Consider the following 18,572-nt stretch of genomic DNA (forward strand, 5'->3'; position numbering starts at 1 on the left):
AGACAGTACTCCAAAAACGATTGTAGTAACCGTTCCTTGTTCCGTCTTGTTGCGGATGGGCGCATCCATCAACTCCGCGAGAAACTTCTTCGCCGCTGCACGGGCAATTAGCAGATAGTTCAACGATTGAGTGTAAGAGAGGACCTACTCAGTGCTTCTTTTGGCTTACAGCTAGCCCTGACACATTTGGTCAAGTCATCGAGAAGCTTCTCGTTGCCCTTGATGCAGTCGATGTCTGTGAGCTGGCATGTTGACGACGAGATTATTGTGAGGGTGCAATCTAACTATATGAACGAAATCAGTATGAAGTCTCGTCTATTGACTTGGTATACATACCGCGCATGGAGGCAGGTTCTTGACTGCAGACGCGAGCACATCGTTTCCGCTCTGACTTTGCGCAAAAGACAAGGGCGCAAAGACGAGACACAGTAGTGCGGAGAAGAACTTCATGTCGGAACCCGCATAGAACGAGGCTGTACCCCAGATTGTTTCCGACAGTACGTATCGAGACAGCGCCGTACGAGATGCCCTGCGCGAGAAAACAAAAGAGGAAGGAGAATTATGTTAAGCGACGGATTGCGGATCAAACAGGGTAAAACAAAAAGCCATATGAGCCAGGATAAGAACAGGGGCTTACACACGGCACGTACAGGTTTCCCAGAGGCGGCAATGGACGTCAAAATCCTAGCTTCCCGAACATCAAAGCACCGTTAGTATGTTACAAGCACCACGTAGTGCAGCTGCCATCCTCGTCACGGAGTGTCTTCCACAAGGCGCGCCACACAAAACGTGCTCGGCCGCAATCGGCAGTCTATGAGCTAGACGGTGCCCTGACTTTAGTTCGCTGCTGTGCCGCTGTTACGGCGAATTCCACGTGGACCTTGAGCCCAACGAGCGACAAACCCTCCGATGTCTGGCCATTACCTTTGCTGGCTTCACACGTTGAACGTGTCGAAAACTCACATACTTTGTGTATGAGGTATGACGTTTGTGAGTGAGGAAGATCGTGCCAAGATATGTATGACGCGCTCAAGCGAGATTATCGGGGTCAATAGCTGTATGAGCACCCATGTTCTCACACTCAGTGCAGTACTGAATGTCGGCCTGTTAGGCATCACGAGGAGGTGAACATGATGCGAACCTGATCGGCGTTTGACGTGGCAATCATTCTGGCGTTCTGCCAATTGCCACAAGGCTTGCCTAGTGTATACAGTTATAAGGCTTCGCTAGTGGAAAAGCCCTCGAGCAGTTCCAACGCCAGCAGCGTCGATCATCGGAGGTACATGAACCCGGTGAAGAACGGTATTCCACTGCTCCCAAGTAATGGCAATCATCTTTGCGAAAACGTGGTTCGGCCCTGCATGTGAGTTTTAGAGTTTAGCTCCGCATGCAGATCTAGTCTAGCACGGTCTTTAATAAAGCTCGGAAACACTAGGCTAGTCAGTCACCCATGGTCGCTGTGATAAAACCGAATGTTCTTTGGACACGGCAGATGCAAGCGCCGTGGACAGAAAGATTGGCGAGTTTTGGCGAATCCTTCGTTCTGCAGCGATTGTAGGGGAATGTGGTATATGCTCAAGTGATCTGTACTAGCTGCAGCGACTTATAGATTCGTCGTTCGGCCATGATTCACGTGGTGGAGAGGATGACCGCAAGCCGCCCTGCCGGTCTGCAATGTGGGGCCTTAGAGCTCCATCGTTTCTTGTTGACCATACTTCCCATTCGCCCCCCTCTTCTGATCCACTCTTGTGAGATTCACGCGGAAAGCCGGTAGCTCTAGTGTTTCGAAATGACCGTCTTTTTGCTCATCCCAGAACACAGCTGTGTTCAAAGGTATGCCGGCGTAACTAGACATTTCCCAGTCCTCCACGCAGAAGTCGTCCCAAATAGAGCCCAGCCCTTCTGCGCGCTCCTCGACGATCAATGCACGCCACTCTTCCCCCTCCTGTTCTTCCTCGTTGCGATAGAGGAGCGTTGGGCTAAGCTGCACATAACGGGGCGGAGTCGTCACGTCTTTCGTGATCGGTGCTTCGAAGACAACCGTCCCGTTAGAAACAAAGGTTGTAACAACAAGACCGCGGTAATCAGCTTCCAGTGTGGCTGTAGAGTTCACTTCTGGATCTGAAGCGCTGTAGGTGCCCGCATAGCGGTTACGCATTTGCTGTATGGCAACCTTTTCGGCTGTTTGCACTATGTTTACTGTAACAATGTCCCTGATCTTGGATAAGATTGCGTTGGGGCCCGCGACTAGGATAGTGATACCTAAATCGTACTCTGGTACTGTTATGATGATGGAAGTATAGCCTGGTAGCCCTCCACTCTTAGTGACAAAGCGTACTGTACGCTTCGACTGCTCGAGTATGCGGTCTATTTGGTAGATCTCCCACGGCATGCCATAGAAGGAGTTCAATCCGCGAGACGAAGAGACGGGATGTAGCCAGTTTATCGCATGGGTAATGGCGTTGTAGTGGGTTAGGACGTAGCGGAGGTATTTCGACAGGTCGCTCGACGAACTGTAGATGCCGCCGGTAGGATTTTGAATGCCTTCATCTACACCCCAGAATTGTGGACCAGCCGGAATGACGCCAGCAGAATCGGCAGGCTTGGAGAGAGTGCTGGTGGACATGTTCAAGGGTTTGAAGATGGCTTCATCGACGTAGGTCTCGTAGGTCTGGTTTGTCACCCGCGAGAGGACGAGACCAAGCAGTTCGAACGCGACATTGGAATACGACGATTCTTGGTTTGGCGCGAATAACGGTGCAAACTTCTTGAGCTGTCGAAACATATCTAAGCACAATCGGATTAGTACCCTTCTCTCAAGCTCAATCAGTGAGCTGCGAACCTTTCGCCGTGCAGGGTGTCTCATAATTTGGTGAGTACTCGTCACAGTTTGGCAACCCTTCCCGTGACACATCAGGAGGCAGACCCATTGAGCTTGGATCCAACTCAGGATAGTTGTTATTGATCAGATCACCTTGAGCCCCTGTCAAGGAAATTAGCACGCGTACCTTCTTCTGTATGGCACACTCCGAACAGATTCTGCTTTTTCCCAGAAGGCATCTTACATTCGCGGGGAAGGCCGCTCAGTTGGCTAGCCAGACTGCGCAATGTAATGTCTTTCCACGGTATACCACCATTCGACTTGTCTCCTAACTCCTTAAAGTATGTATTCACTGTAGCGTCCAAGCTCAAATTCCCTGCTGCATGCTGATACAGTATACCGAGTACGGTGAAAGTCTTGGTGATGCTAGCGATGCGGTACAGCGCGTCGCCGTTGACTTCGAGGATATCTGGGCGCGAGGCATTACGTTCGCGCGCCGTATGATGACGCGACCATAGCGTGTCTTTCGACGAGGTTATCTCTACAGAGAAGGAGGTTCGGTCGAACTCCGGCGCTGCGACGGCTGCCGTGAGTGCCGTGTTGATAGACTTGAACGCGTCTTGAAGCAGAGGATCGCCAACATTGTACCGAGGCGGCGGATGTGCGATGGTAGGTTCGAAGCATTTGGCGCTTGCCAAAGCGACTAGCAGAAAGGAAGACAGCGGCACCATTTCGGCGTTGTGCTGGGAGAACTACATGATAGAGTTTGACGTGAGGATGCCTAGATGTGCGACATGTCGCTCCCCGCACTGAGGGGAGCTTGGACCTCGCGGCTTGTCATGATCGCCGATGCAACCTCACAACTCACTTACTCCAAATCGATTCTGATAGCCATCAAAGGGGTTAGACACATGGAGCCCTAATAAATGGCGGTACTATTCTGCAGCTCAGTCTGTGTCAGCGTCTCGAAAAGCGCGCGCGTTGTCGCGCTGTCACGTGCGAGGGTAGGATTGGCACCTGGGCACCTGGGCACGGCAACAACTGCAACACTGGCAGTCACCTCAACATGCACGTTCATCCCCATCGCCTCGGGATGAATACTTCCGAAAGCGCGAATCTCGCGTTATCTTATGTACAATGCTTCGCCCACTGCTGCGATGTGTGGATCGACCCTTTATCCGTCGATATGGCTATATGACAGCCCCACAAAGAGCTTGATTGCATCACGCCGTCTGACCTTTTCAGTGTCCACCAAGGTCATAGAAAGCAGATGTAGGATTTGGCTGTTTATATTACTTACGGGCATCAGGTTGACCACATGATACTGACTTACACCAGTTCTACATTCATGGATGTAGCCCTTCATCCGGGAGGATATATAACAGTTTTATCTTCCTTTGGTAGCTTCACCTTCTTGTCAGTAGACAACTTGTATCGTTTTATCTCATCGTCTCAATATCAGCCAGCAGAATGCGCACCTCTTTATTTACGATCTTTACCTTGGTCGTCACCAGTAGTGGCATACCGCTGGAACAAAACCCCGAGCGCCTTGCGGACATCTTTACTCGCCAGACTAATGTTAGCTGTCCAACGACACCGAGTCCTATGCCTAAAGCGGCGGCATTCCCCTCCATAAAGACGATGCCCGATCCCTTCCTGTATCTCGATGGTAAGACACGTGTTCAAAGCAAAGACGAGTGGATACAGTGCCGCCAACCGGAGATCCTCAAGCTCCTCCAGGAATACCAATATGGGTATTACCCTGATCACTCGCAAGAGACTGTCACCGTCACTCGAAGTGGCAACACCCTGACTGTGACTGTCACCGTAGGAGGGAAGACCGCTAACATTGCAGCTTCTTTGAACTTGCCGAGTGGAGGCGGACCGTTCCCAGTGGTCATCTCGATTGGCGGGATGGACACTAAGAGCTATGTAAACGCGGGGATCGCAGTGGTCACGTTCGATTATACCAAAGTTGCAGCAGACAGCAACAGTAAGACTGGCTCGTTCTGGACACTGTACAGTGGTAGAGACATTGGTAAGTAGACCTTGCCGTTTGCTTCATGCATACTTACAGCCAACAGGAGTACTCACTGCATGGGCATGGGGCTTTCATCGCGTTCTTGACGGCATTGAACTCAAGGTTCCAGAGATCGATGCAACCAAATCTGGCGTCACTGGTTGCTCTCGTCTGAGGAAAGCTGCTCTTGCTGCTGGGCTATTTGACAAGCGCATCGCTGTCACTATGCCCATGTGCTCTGGCGTTCAGGGTGTGGGGCCCTACCGATACAGCTTGAGTGGGGAAGGAGAGAACCTAGAAAACGCTGTAAGTACCGAAACTCATCGATGGCTGCACAATCTTTTGAGATTTGCGCACTGACGATTACCCAGAAATCCGGAGCAGGATGGTGGACATCCTCCGGCATCTCCCAATTCGTCGGCCAATCCACCAAATTGCCCTTCGACGCCCACACGATTGTCGCAGCCATCGCCCCACGCGCGGTAATCCTATCTCAGAACGTAAACGATCAGTTCACGGACTCCAAAGGCACCGCCCAAATCACTTTCCCTGCGGCTAAGGTCGTATACAACTGGTTAGGCGTGGGCGAGAAGCTGGGTATGAGTATACCGTCTGGTGGACACTGTGACATGAGTGGCTACGCGGATATTCTGCCTTTTGTGCAAAAGGTACTGCAGAATAAGAGCACGACGCGGAATTATGACGATTTGAAGACGTGGAAGGCTATGCCTGAGGCTTACCCTTGGGGCAGCGATGTACCGAAGGCAACCTGAGCAACAGGCTTATCTATGTCTACCACTGTAAGAAACGAATCTGAACACGTCTTTTTCACGATAGACAGCCCGTGGCCATGGGTACACGAGTCGTCATCGAAGTAATGTATGCGCTTCTAATGTTGCTATTTCTTTACCGAAGTAATGCTATGCTATATGGTAGACCAGGCATTATCGATCGGTATCATTGCGCCGTTGATCATAGTCGACTCTTCTGAAGCGAGGAAAGCAATGCCACGGGCGACGTTGTCTACTCCGATGTAGGGAACCGGTGTACCCTCACTGTCTTTCGATACGTGCATTTGCACGATGGGACTGTATGAGTAAGCAAAGGCCGAAACGTGCAGGTAAAGCCCATCAGAACTTACAAGAACGCGTTGAAGCCAGCAGAATCGAAGTGCTCCATCTGGACCGACGAAGCGATGTTGGTCGCAACACCGCCGGGCAGCACACCATTGCACCGGATGCCTTCCTTGTGGAAGCGCCAAGCCACATTCTTCGTAGCACCGACCTATCAACCGTCAGCATTGACAGGTCATCACTTGAGAAGGAGCGTTTCTTACCAGACCGTGTTTGCTAGCAGTATACGCGATTCCCGCACTTGCCCCCGAAGTCCCCGCTTTGCTACCCACGTTGACAATCGCACCACCCTTCTGCTCCTTCATCGCCGGCAGAACCGCCTTCATCATGCGAATCGGTACTGTCAGATTGATCGACATCACCCTCTCCCACTCTTCCTCGTGAATCGTGTCCGCACTACTCCAGCCATCGCTCACGCCTGCGCAGTTGACCAAGACATCAATGCGGTTGTGCTTGCCAACGCACTTCGCCACCGCATGTTCTGCAGCTTGGGATTCGGTGAGATCAGTCTGGTAGAATGTGAATGTCGAATAGTCTTCTGCGAGCTTTTGCGGCTGTGCGCCAATGTCTATGCCGAAAACTGAGGCGCCTCGCTCGAGAAACAGACGCGTTGTTGCTAGGCCGATGCCGGAGCTGCAGCCGGTCACTATCGCGACTTTGTCTTGGAGGGTGGAAATGGACATGTTGGATCGCGGGTGTTATTAATTGATGTATGAATGCGGATTGATAGATGAATCATACGCTATTGGCGTTGCCCGCTGGTGGAAAACTTGGGATGACGTCAACGGTTAGCGCGAAGACGAGGCCCACTTTTGTCGGTACCTTCCAGAACGCGTTCTTGTAGGCGACTCCACAACTCCATCATCGACATCTCATTGCACTTGGTTCACGACGTCTTTGTCAAGCGACAGATGATATCCGCACGGAAGCTCGTATGTCGTGGGTAACGCGTACAACATTGTTAGGTACACTCACAGCTACGTAGGCGATGCTAATGGGATAGCCTCAATAAGTGACCGCCATACCGCCAGGAAGCTCAGTCAGCCAGTCGCCGCTCACTCCGACATCCTCAACCGCCTGTTGCGGTTTCTTGCACTTCATCGAGTCTTGCGCAGACTGAATCTTCAACACCTGACAGTTGGCGTTCGCACACTTGCCACTTGGCAAAGCATCCATGGCCTTTTGGAGCGAGTCGTCTTTCCAGCCAAAGAGGTAGTCACCATGCTGTCCGTAACCCGTACTGTCTCACGTCAGTCATTGTCAACGAAGCAGAAAGACGAGTGCTCACCCATCGCCAAAGCTGTACACGAACGGCTGCTTGTTGTTGCCGTACCATGCATTGTTCTTGTACCGGCCGGTGTCCCACATAATCTCGTACATCACCTGCGGAATGGCTACCGGGTGTGTACTGGGACAGTTTGGTGTGCCTAGACCTCCGCCGTTGGAGTACGCGACGTGGCTCTTATGATCTGGCGAATCAAGGTTCTTGCCGTCCCAGCAAGACGGAAAGATGACAGTCGCTCTGATGCCGCCAGGGCAGTACTTTTTGGGCAATTCTGCAGTGTCTTTTGCGTCGCAGGGTGCGAAGCCTTCTCCATTTTGCAGACATCTATGGCAGATGCTTGCGCGATTAGGCTTCTTGGCCATGGGGTCACCCGCGATCATGCGGAATCCAGGCTTGAAGGCCGTCATCTTGTTGTTCTTCGCGGAGTACGGCATGTAGTATACCGTCATGCCACCGTCCTGCTGGAGTCCTACATTGGCGAACTGTGGCACACGCTGGAACGTACCGTTCTCAGGCGACTTGAAGTAAAGAGAAGCAGTCCAGTAGTTGCTGAAGTCCTCGCTGTATGTGCAGGACGTACAGGTCGAGCGTGTGGGAGGATCGAAGACCCCGGGCTCCATCTAGAGTTTGTCAGTGGACGTATCGCTCATGGGTCGGGTGGAGTATTACAGTAAGGTTGAAGGAGTTTCCTCCGATAATCTGATGCGTGTGTGGCGAGGGTCGTTGGCCGGGATTTACCAAAGGATCGGCCCTCTCAACGGTGAGCTGCGAGCAGGCGAAGCGCAGCATGTTCTGCGCAGAGACGCATTGCGTCAAGAGCGCGCTTGCGAAGACGGTGGACCAAATCATGACGACAGTGGTATGACTAGCTACTGGTGAGTTGCGAAAGCCATCAGATCGAAGTTATGAGGCTTCTTAAGCCAAGGAGTTCTCATGACGTCCATCCAAGGTGGAGGTTTGCTATCAGTGAGTATATTACGGTGTGACGGCAGTAGTACTTCTCCTCCCAGTCGTACCAATGATAACGCGACAGATTTTCCAGTCGTACATCTTGTGACGTTCGTTCCACAACGAAGCTGTGGCGATTGTTCGACTCGATCATTTGGATGAAGTCGTTAATTAACACAAGTTACCGGCAGTTGCAGCTACAATACCGAAGGCAAATCACAACAAGCTTTCGTTTCCAAGACTGCCGACAGGGATGTTATTGAGCACAGTCGGTCATCGTACAGGTCTGATATTGATTGCTGCAGCTATCGGCATGTGTGAAGCATGGGAGAACAAGTCCAGGGCAAGATAATCCGGTAGAGAATCTCGGGAGTTGGTACCGTGAGTGGAAAGCCGTACGGCAGCGGCCTCTGTCTTCGTTCTCTCATCGTTCCAACTGATGCGATGGACTTCAAGTTCTGAGGAGAGATGAGGTTGTCAAAGTATCGTGTTGCTTTCGGCGGTTTTGCTGCAGTCCGGCTGCGACTTCCCCATTAGGGGATTTGCGGGGGTGAACCGAGGATGTCGCAGACATCCGAGCGCCAATACATCTACACCATGAAGCTGGGCACCATGTATGTCGCGGAAGTGTCGTCTCTTCTCTGGAGACAGGTACTTCTATCCGTCTCTACTTCATTTGCGTAACTGCTTTGCATGCCAACATGACGCAACAGCCGCCTCAGGCTTCCTCCTCAACAACAGGCTTCTTCCAAGCCCTTCCGGTACTTCCGCCTCAATATACCAGTCCGACTTCACTGCCAGAGGCTTTCCGTAGTTCGCACTCGAATTCGACACAAGCTTCCGATGACAAAGTTATCGCGCGAATATTGGATCTCTATCTGCCACAGGATGCAACGGGGGCTACCAAGCGTGTCCATCACCTAGCACGTCTATCGCTGAATCCGTCGATTCTGAAGTACGCCACGGATGCGGAGACAAATCACCTCGTACTACGGCCGCTCTCTACCTTCGGTGCGGAAAACAAGAACGATCCTTTGTGGACGACGACAGGATGGCAGAAGCTCAAGGAGATCGGCTATCGTGAGGGTGTCGTCTCGGTAGCATACGACAAGTCTCATCGCCGCTTCAACAGACGTGTGGGACAGTTTATTGGGGGTCATGTATGGGGCCCAACGGGTACCATGACAGCATGCCCTCAAAGCATGACCGACGGTGCCGCAACATTGTTGGACAAACACAAGGACGACGATGATGATGATCAGCCGGGTCGAGGCGAAGTGCTACGGGAAGCGTATCGGCGAGTGTGTAGTCGCGACCCTGATGTGGCTTGGACAAGCGGACAATGGATGACTGAGCGATCTGGCGGAAGCGATGTATCTGGCACGGAGACACTTGCTCGACGCATGACACCGGAGGAGCTGGATGAAGATGCAAGACAAGGAAGAGATAGCGACGCAGTTGGTATGCAACTGGGCCCCTGGAAGATACATGGTTTCAAATGGTTCAGTAGCGCAACGGACTCGGAGATGGCCGTACTTCTCGCGCGGACTGATAAAGGCGGCCTGTCGGCTTTCTATATGCCCATGCGACGACGTGTGGGTGGTCAGTCGTTGGAATGTGATAACTTGAACGAGGAATTACCGCCGCCTACCGAACTCAATGGCGTTCGCATCCAACGTCTGAAGAACAAACTCGGAACGAAGTCACTGCCAACTGCGGAGCTCGAGCTCAATGGCGCACGCGGTTGGCTCATTGGCAAAGAAGGCCAGGGTGTGAAGGAGATATCCGCCATTCTCAACATCACGCGCTTGTACACCGCGGCTGGTAGTACAGGGAGTTGGGCTCGTGGTCTGGCGATCTCCCGTGCTTATAGCAAAGTACGCAAAGTACGCGGCGGACTACTCCAAGACAACCCAGCGCATCTCACATGGATGGCCGAAGAAACAGTCAAGTACTGGGCCAGTGCGCACTTCACCTATCTCGGTGTTGCTCTGCAGGGCGCTTTGGAACAAGATTGGGACGAGATGGTCGCGAATACAAAAGCCGTGCATCTGATCCCGAGCGACAAGACCGCAGTAGCGGCTTTGTTGAGATTGCTACTGCCTGCGATGAAAGCTCAAGTCAGCGTCGCATCAGTTGATGGCTTGCGACAGTGCATGGAGTGCCTCGGTGGTGTTGGATACTGCGAGAACAACGAAGACGGCGGACTGATGAACATCGCGAAGATCTATCGCGACAATCTCGTCAATCCAATATGGGAAGGCACCGTCAGCGTCATGGCAGAGGATGTCGTTCGGGTGCTCATCGATAAGCGATTGGGCGACGGCGATATCTTGAAGAACGTCTTCACACCGTGGATCAGACGAGTGCTCAGGCGATGTGCTCCCATCTTCCAAGGTGAAGTCGTTGTTGTCGAGGAGAGACTCCAGGCGCTCAACGATGTTGTTCACAACACATCAAAAGAAGAGCTACTATATCGTGGGCGAGAAATCCTGCAACACCTCGAGGTCATCGCTAGCAGCGCCGTGCTAATGTACGATGCGCAAGCAAACCCAGACCCTGTTGCACAAGAGATAGCAATACGATGGATCCGCCTGAAGGCGCTGTCGCCACAAACGCATGCGCAATCTCGAAATTGGAAAGAAATGTCGACTATGGACAAGCGCATCTTGCTTGGAACAACGGAAGCATCCGTCGGTGTTTCAGCAAAGCTCTGAGGCAAGCGTAGTCGCGAGGGATGCGATTGGTTGCGCAACAAAGCCCTGGAAACATTCAGCTACTATTGGCAGAATATCCAAACAGAATCGCGCTTCAAGTAGACCGCGGAGTCAAATCATCGAATGATTCATCTTGTGAAACTATTGAAGCGTGGTTACTTTTGCTGTCAGCTATCGATGTACCAGAGGTTGCGGCACAACTTGCCTGTGAGGTCGAACTCGAGGCGAGGCGTGTCCTCCATTATCACGACTTCTTATCGGGATTGAAGCATCGCATCATGCAAGCACAACCTCTCTTCATCTGTTTCGCAGACCCCGAAGATTTGACTGTACCTTTTTTGTATGCGCCCTGCAGCATTGTAGATACGTAGGAGGCGGCGGTGCGCATGAAAGGGCACTTCCTATTCGGCACGTCTCGCATTCTAAAAAGCAAAATATTGACCCCAAGCCTTCCGCAATAGTTAAGCTTCAAAGTCCAAACCAGACAGCTGTTGTTCGAGTCCCTAATAACTTTCACAAGATGTTTTGCCTAGTGGCGTTACCGGAGCGGGTGCCCGTCAGCCGCATCCCCACATTCTCCGATGCAGCCGAATGCCGCTCGCCATCAACACGATGGATCTCCACTTCCAATGCCGAGAACAGTAAAGCTTCATAATCACTGCACAACCTTGCAGGCGATATCGATGAGATACTGGAATATCGATTACTTCCAGCAATGCGCCGAAAGACCTACGACGTCAAGTTGCACCCTCTGCGTCGAAGACAAGCAAACAACACACTAGAGCCAATGCAAAACAAATTGCGTCAGAGAAGGAAAACTACTCCAAGTCATCGCAACAATATGTTATGGTTCGGCTGAAGACAGGGTAAAATGCGCCATGCACAAGCTTATTGATAAGGTTTTTCGGACGTCAGCCCTGAGCCTTGTACCTCGCGTCATGCAGGTGGCGGGATAGGATTGGCGGGTTGAGCAACTGCACGACAAGCAACTTTCCCTTCCTCGCGAACTCAGTGCATGAACATGGTAGCGTAAAAAGCATATGCAGTCCCTGTGTCTATCAGGTAGCGGTTCCCCAATGATTGTTCAGCAAGAACATGTGAATGCACTACGGAAGTGCGAACAGGTCCAATCGCCTTGAAGGCGCGAATGCCGTTGGTTTCACGACACCATCATTCGCTAATATAGCAGGATATTGCGTTAGCTGACACCACTAGTTCAATACATGGATCAACGTTGACTGCTGATCGTTCAGCAAATGGTGTCTCACTACATGGCACTGGAAGCCGAGTGATGCATCATCCGCGGGAAACTAGAGATCCATGAACCGTGGAGCGCAACATTGCCGAGCATGGAGGGGCGTATAAGATAACATGCTCGCCGCGCATCGGTGTTAGATCGACCAAGACACAAAGGAAATATCGCGACGAACGATTCCAAGATGGCAACCAACCACAGCGATGTTGAGCTCATCCCAGGTACAGAAATCATCAACAAGGATAGCTCCGCGCAGACGACGCTCGTACCCACTCCCTCTTCTGATCCTCGCGACCCTCTGAATTGGACCCGAAAATGGAAGCGTATGTTGACCCTTCACCAACGCCTGAGGCTTCGCTGACAGCTATCACAGTCATGGTGATAGCCTCGCAATGGCTCTTCACTTGGATCTCCGTCACCGGCGCACTATCCATTGCGCCGATGTTCCCTCTTTTGGGTGCCCAGTTCCACCTTAACAACAATCAGTTGGCTTTGTTGACTGGCATCACTGTCATCACACTCGGATTCGCCAACTTCATCATTGTGCCGCTCTCCAATATCTTCGGCAGACGCGCTGTCAGCTTGACCTTTTCGGTTTTCATTCTTCTGACATACATATGGCAAGCGATGGCGACCAGTTACAACAGTCTGCTGGCGGCGCGTGCCGTCAACGGTCTGGCCTGTGCGACGGCCGAGACTATTCCTGTGCAGATGATCGCAGATGTCTTCTATCAGCATGAGAGGGGTCTCTGGACGGGTGTATACTTGTAAGCGATGTCACTTCCCGCGATCGAGCTCCTCATGACGTATTCTACAGCACCGGCTTCTTCATGGGAGCATTTCTGGGTCCGATCATGGCTGGTTCCATTGCGTCTCACCATGGTTGGCAGTCATTCTTCTGGCTAGAGACCGCACTGTCTGGCGTTTCTGTTATTCTGATCGCGCTCACCTTCCCCGAAACCAAGTACCATCGCGGCAACACAACTGTCATCCGAACCGCAAGTAGCAACGCTAGCAACGAGGACCAGACAAAGCTCGAAAAGCAAGCCACGGAGGCTGGAGTCCAAGACTCTGAGCGGAGCTCACTCGAGCAACCCATCACTGTGCAGGGACGCCCATCCCGCGCGCAATTCATGCCGTTCATGAAGCCAGATGCGAGGTGGAAGACGTTTGTTGTGCGCGACACCTGGACGCCCATCAAGGTCTTCTTCAACCCCATCATCCTGTGGGCAGGCTTGATGCTTGCCGGCCCGGCTGACATCCTCCTCTTCTTCAACCTCACTGAATCACCTGTCTTCGCTGCGCCTCCCTACCTCTTCAAGCCAGACCAGGTTGGATACACAAACTTCGCGTTCGCGATTGGCGCATTGATCGGGTTGGCAACAGCAGGTCCATACTCCGACTGGGTATCTGCGCGCGCAGCGCGTAAAAATGGTGGCGTGCGCGAAGCGGAGATGCGCCTTCCGGCGATGTTCATTTACGTGATCATTATGATGCTTTCGATAATCCTCGGTGGTGTCGCATATCAGCAGCAGTGGGCGTGGGGTCATATCGTGGTTTGGGGCTACGGGCTGGCTGGTCTCAGCGTCACCACGGTGCCCACTATTGCCATCGCCTACGCGATCGACTGCTACAAACCCATCTCTGGGGAGATCATGGTCGTCGCTACAGTCTGCAAGAACTTCATTGGTTTCTCGTACAGTTACTGGGTGTTCGATCTTGCGCATGTGAGCAAGAATGGGTGGATTACTCCTGCCATGGTCATTTTCGCTTGCGCAATGGGGCCTGCGCTATTCGTCTTTCCTTTGTACTTCGGGTTGGGCAAGAGGATCAGGCGATGGACCAAAGATAGCGATGTCCACCGGATGGAAGAAGTGATCTAGATGATCAGTGGCAGTGCGTTGATGCGTTGATGCGTGGGGAGAAGCTCAAGGCTTTTAGAGACATGGCCCGATGCCATGCCTGTCGAAATAGGCCACAACATACCCTTTCTTTTGTCACTCTGACTTCATTTTCAGGTCTTTCGTGCAGATGCAGTGCCGACTGTCCCGTGTGTCGCGGACTGGGCATGTTGTTTTGTTGAGAAGCCCGAGATTTGCCGACGTTGGCCCGAGAAGGAACGCCTTGGCCCGCCAAGCCTTACCCCTCAATCCTCCATCTCCTCCGTGTTCCTCTCACGATAGCTCCTCTGAAGGCCTGGACCATCACGAGATACATCCACACATGTTGTGATTCGAGGAAAAACGCGCAACCGTACTTTTACGCGATCGGGCTCCGAAGTGTCGGTCGTCAAAATGGTCTCAGCCTCATCCGCAGACGCGGCATGCGGCTCATAGCGGAAGATGGCAGCCGGGGTGCAATTGGCCTATATACTCAAGCCTTTGAGCCTCATCCCACATTGCATTTCCCAAAGCCAAAATTCAGGTAGCGACTTTCGCCATGACTGCTTTTACCAACCCAGTTCTCCCTGGCTTTAACCCAGACCCCTCCGTCATTCGCGTGGGTAGCGACTACTTCTGTGTCACCTCGTCCTTCGAATACTTTCCTGGAGCGCCCATATATCACAGCAAAGATCTTATCAAATGGAAGCTAATCGGCCATGCGCTCACGCGCAAGTCACAACTCGATATCAAGACTCCCGAGCCGGGAGGCGGTATCTGGGCAACAACCATTCGTTACCACAAGGGTACATTCTACGTCATCACCAACTCTTTTGACCGATACAGACCGCAAAACGACGATCGCGTATGGCCACGAGGCTTCTACGTCAAAACTACCAACATCTGGAACGACAGCACGTGGTCTGAGCCAGTGTACTTCGACCAGATTGGCTTCGACTTCGACTTGTTCTGGGACGACGATGGTCAGGTATACTTGTCTTCCACCTACAAGAAGCTCGATCGGACGCCTGGAGGTAAATTGAAAGACTTTGCTATACACATATCTACCATTGATCTGGAATCTGGTACGTTGAAGTCTACGCCTAAGATGGTTCGGGAGTCGGAATCCGGTATAGCAGAAGGCTCTCATCTCTTCAAGTTGAACGGTTACTACTATCTCTTCACGGCAGAGGGTGGCACAGAGTCTGGACACTGCGAATATGTATGCCGGAGTCGAGAGAGCCCCTTCGGGCCTTGGGAGGAAGCACCACACAACCCGCTTTGGCGGAACACGACAGACGACGAGATCCAAAATACTGGCCATTGCGATATTGTTGAGGACACCCAAGGCCAATGGTGGGCCATGTGTCTAGGCGTGCGACCAAGGAAGGATGGGGAAGGTGACGAATGGCGGACTTCGGTTTTTGGACGCGAGTCAATGTTACTCCCAGTCCGTTGGGAAAATGACTGGCCAATCTTCAACGAAGGGAAACCGGTCACACTGCAGATGAACGGGCCGAACGAATCCACTCTTGATGACGACAAGGCTTGGAGGGACGATTTCAGCGGGGTTAGACTTGGCCTTGGCTGGTACAGGAAGAGTAAGCAACCCAGAAAGCCGGCATACGGTACAAAGCTAACACGCCTGCAGATACGCCCGTGAAGAAAGACTACTCGATGATAGCGCGACACGATTCTCTTACCCTAAATGGCGGTCCATACACCCTATCCATGCCAGCATGTCCGACGCTATTCCTACGAAAACAAAGACATTGGCCTGTGACGTGGGAGACTCAACTTGATTTCCAACCGAACGTCCCACGCGTCGAGGCTGGAACCGTATTGTACTGGAATCACACTTGCTACTCTAGCATTGGCATTGCTTTCACAGATCGCAACGGCCAGCCTCAGCGAATCGTTCGACTTACTCGTCCTGACATGGAGAATGTGGAGCAACCCATCTCAGAGAAGGGAGAGGTAAAACTCATCATCGAGAGTACGCATCCGTCCTACCGGTTTGGCTATCGGGAAGTCGGCGATGGGGCACAGCAGAGCGCTGAATGGACATGGCTGGGCGAGATTGATACCCAGATCATGACACGTAACCCATACATGGGAGCGCCATTCACTGGCATGATGGTGGGCTTGTATTCGTATGGCGAACTGCAGCCTGTACTGACTCCGGCGCATTTCGCTTACGCCGAATTTCGTTAGTTTTACTAGGTCATTGTCCCGTCTGAGGATGATTTATCTCACAACCAGCACCGCGATTCAGGCATACATCGTGTCATTCGTGAGGTACCCTAATCAACATCTTATTACAACACGCTACTTGCAATGCTAATGCTCAAAGGCTACATGGTCTAGTTGACAGATATATGTCCCACACTACTACCCCAGTTGGCTACGCCACTTCAATGGTGCACGCACTCAATTCTCTTCCTCAATTTTGCTGCATTCACTGCTCCCTTCATCGACACTTGCTTGCGGTCCAAGCCTCCGATTGCCTTGCGATCCAGAGCGACACTCGCTTTGTCGTCGTTAGGATATTTGGCTGTGATGTTTCCGAACTTCTGGTCAGCCTCTTTGGCAATATACACCACTTCACCTCCCACCATCGTGAGCTGAACACGTTGTCGACCAATCATCTCTTCCGGCACAGTGAAGTAGTCGTTCTCCAAGACGATCAGATCAGCAAATTTGCCAACCTCCAGGGATCCAATGTACTTGTCGGCTCTCAGGAACTTGGCGCCGTTGATGGTGATGGCGCGAAGAGCAGCTTCGCGGGAGATGCCTTCACCAGGAAACGTGCCATTGTAAGGAGCGCCCTGAGATGCCGAGGAATGGGGATTACCAGGATCACCTGAACGCGTGACTGCTATCTTCAGAGCGAGGAACTCGTCGAGAGGATCGACTGGCCAGTCACTTCCGTAGGTAACGGGACGACCGGCTTTCTCGATCTCGGCATAGGCTTGCAGGTTCTGGCGACGGTATTCGGCTAACGATGGGAACGTGTTGGGGAGGTATGAAGGGGCGAGTTGCGACCACTGGAAGCTCATGATGGCGTCGACTTCCAACTCCTTGAAACGGCCCCAGTCGTCCTCGTGAGATAGCTCATCGTGCGCTAGGCCAAGGCGGAAGTCGTGTCCGGGATGCGCTTTACGGAAGTATTCGGCAGCGTCAAGACCAACTCGGACAGCAAGGTCGCCGTCAGCATGGAGTTGTGCGTCTATGCCGGCGAGGAAGAAGCCCGAGAGAGTGCGTGCAAGGATCTCAGGTTCCCAGTATGTCTTCCTGAGAGTGCTTGGGTCTGGTGCCCATGTCGTGTTAGACCCATTGACCAAGCTCCAGTATGGCTCAATGAGAGCTGCCGTCCTTGCCGGATAAGTGATGACACCATCCAAGAAGGCCTTAACGGCCTGCCATTTGAGTGATGGAGCAGGCTGCATCGTAGAGTTATTATCGAACCCGCGAATGAGCTCGACAGTCTTGGCCACTAGATCAGGCACTCCGGCGACGGAGCTTGGAGCATCAACACGGTAGTCAAAGAACGCTCGTGCGCTCAGACCTCCTCCCTGCTGGACAGCCTGAAACACCTGGTCGTACTCCTTCAAAGCCATCGCCTCTTGAAAGGTAGTGATACCGGACTGGCGCAGTAGCTGCATAGCAGCTAGAGCGGCCTTCACGGCCTCTTCTGGTGAAGGCAGAGGTATGCCGAGTAGATCAGAAGCATTGTCTTCAAGTACGCCTGAAGGCTCCTGGCTTCCGGGTAGCCGTTCGATATGGCCATTAGATGGGTTTGGAGTCGCCGCGGTGATGTTGGATATCTCCAAAGCTCGAGAGTTTACCAAGATGGTGTGGTAATCGCTCGAGCGGACGACTACGGGTCGCTTCGTCTTGAGCACATCGATGCTCGTCTTGTCGACTGTTCCGCTCCGCGATGTAAGAGTCGAATAGTCCACGTTCACCGCTTCCATCCAAGCATCATCCGGTTTGTCGGGTTCATCATCAATGCAGCGCTGGATGTGCTGAAGAACTCCAGGTAGATCGAGCGGCTGGTAGTTCAGGTCGCATTTGAGGAGATAGATGCCGCCACCGAGGATGTGCATGTGAGAGTCGATCAAGCCTGGAATGGCAGCATGGCCTTGCAGGTTGACTACCTGGGTCGTATTTCCAATGTGTACTTTGGCATCTTCGTTCGATCCGACAAAGGTGATGACGCCGTCTTTGATTGCCAGCGCTTCGACCTTTGACGAATACGCGTCCAGCGTGTAGATGGAGCCGTTGTGGAATACGGTGTCCGCAAAGGATGGCTGTCGTGCCGGTATGGCGTTTGTTGCAGCATACAGCGCTGCCGCGGTGAGTATTCGCATGAGCATAGTGGTTCCAGAGGCAGGCGTAAAGAAGCTGGTATGTGGAAGTTGGTGGCGAGAATGTTCATGTTTGGTCTCGATACCATATATACGAAACCATCCATCATACCGGTGTTCTTTACGTCCGTAACGCGCGCATC

At 52.4% G+C, this 18,572-nt stretch overlaps 7 protein-coding genes across 7 annotated transcripts; 3 read left to right on the top strand and 4 right to left on the bottom strand.

Moving 5' to 3' along the window:
- Nucleotides 1-1,684: 1,684 nt before the first annotated feature.
- On the bottom strand, nucleotides 1,685-2,930 carry J4E93_004051 (uncharacterized protein; the record flags this gene model as incomplete). The annotated part of the gene is made up of 2 exons (XM_049341980.1): nucleotides 1,685-2,787; nucleotides 2,927-2,930. The coding sequence occupies 2 exons, from the start codon at nucleotides 2,928-2,930 to the stop codon at nucleotides 1,685-1,687; spliced, it is 1,107 nt and encodes a 368-aa protein (XP_049201485.1).
- A 2,836-nt stretch (nucleotides 2,931-5,766) lies between these two features.
- J4E93_004052 (uncharacterized protein) lies at nucleotides 5,767-6,657 on the bottom strand (the record flags this gene model as incomplete). The annotated part of the gene is made up of 3 exons (XM_049341981.1): nucleotides 5,767-5,929; nucleotides 5,983-6,125; nucleotides 6,178-6,657. The coding sequence occupies 3 exons, from the start codon at nucleotides 6,655-6,657 to the stop codon at nucleotides 5,767-5,769; spliced, it is 786 nt and encodes a 261-aa protein (XP_049201486.1).
- A 322-nt stretch (nucleotides 6,658-6,979) lies between these two features.
- On the bottom strand, nucleotides 6,980-8,108 carry J4E93_004053 (uncharacterized protein; the record flags this gene model as incomplete). Its single annotated transcript, XM_049341982.1, has 3 exons — nucleotides 6,980-7,214; nucleotides 7,263-7,879; nucleotides 7,929-8,108. The coding sequence occupies 3 exons, from the start codon at nucleotides 8,106-8,108 to the stop codon at nucleotides 6,980-6,982; spliced, it is 1,032 nt and encodes a 343-aa protein (XP_049201487.1).
- An 800-nt stretch (nucleotides 8,109-8,908) lies between these two features.
- Nucleotides 8,909-10,924, top strand: J4E93_004054 (uncharacterized protein; the record flags this gene model as incomplete). The annotated part of the gene is made up of 1 exon (XM_049341983.1): nucleotides 8,909-10,924. One exon carries the CDS (start codon nucleotides 8,909-8,911, stop codon nucleotides 10,922-10,924), a length of 2,016 nt encoding a protein of 671 aa, XP_049201488.1.
- Nucleotides 10,925-13,033: 2,109 nt separating this feature from the next.
- Nucleotides 13,034-14,062, top strand: J4E93_004055 (uncharacterized protein; the record flags this gene model as incomplete). The annotated part of the gene is made up of 1 exon (XM_049341984.1): nucleotides 13,034-14,062. The coding sequence occupies one exon, from the start codon at nucleotides 13,034-13,036 to the stop codon at nucleotides 14,060-14,062; it is 1,029 nt and encodes a 342-aa protein (XP_049201489.1).
- Nucleotides 14,063-14,618: 556 nt separating this feature from the next.
- On the top strand, nucleotides 14,619-16,273 carry J4E93_004056 (uncharacterized protein; the record flags this gene model as incomplete). The annotated part of the gene is made up of 2 exons (XM_049341985.1): nucleotides 14,619-15,660; nucleotides 15,711-16,273. The coding sequence occupies 2 exons, from the start codon at nucleotides 14,619-14,621 to the stop codon at nucleotides 16,271-16,273; spliced, it is 1,605 nt and encodes a 534-aa protein (XP_049201490.1).
- A 200-nt stretch (nucleotides 16,274-16,473) lies between these two features.
- On the bottom strand, nucleotides 16,474-18,438 carry J4E93_004057 (uncharacterized protein; the record flags this gene model as incomplete). The annotated part of the gene is made up of 1 exon (XM_049341986.1): nucleotides 16,474-18,438. The coding sequence occupies one exon, from the start codon at nucleotides 18,436-18,438 to the stop codon at nucleotides 16,474-16,476; it is 1,965 nt and encodes a 654-aa protein (XP_049201491.1).
- Between the last annotated feature and the right edge of the window lie 134 nt (nucleotides 18,439-18,572).

This window comes from Alternaria ventricosa (genome assembly GCF_023758065.1).
Source record: "Alternaria ventricosa strain BMP 2768 chromosome Unknown scaffold_5, whole genome shotgun sequence".
In the NCBI taxonomy this organism is placed as follows: domain Eukaryota; kingdom Fungi; phylum Ascomycota; class Dothideomycetes; order Pleosporales; family Pleosporaceae; genus Alternaria; species Alternaria ventricosa.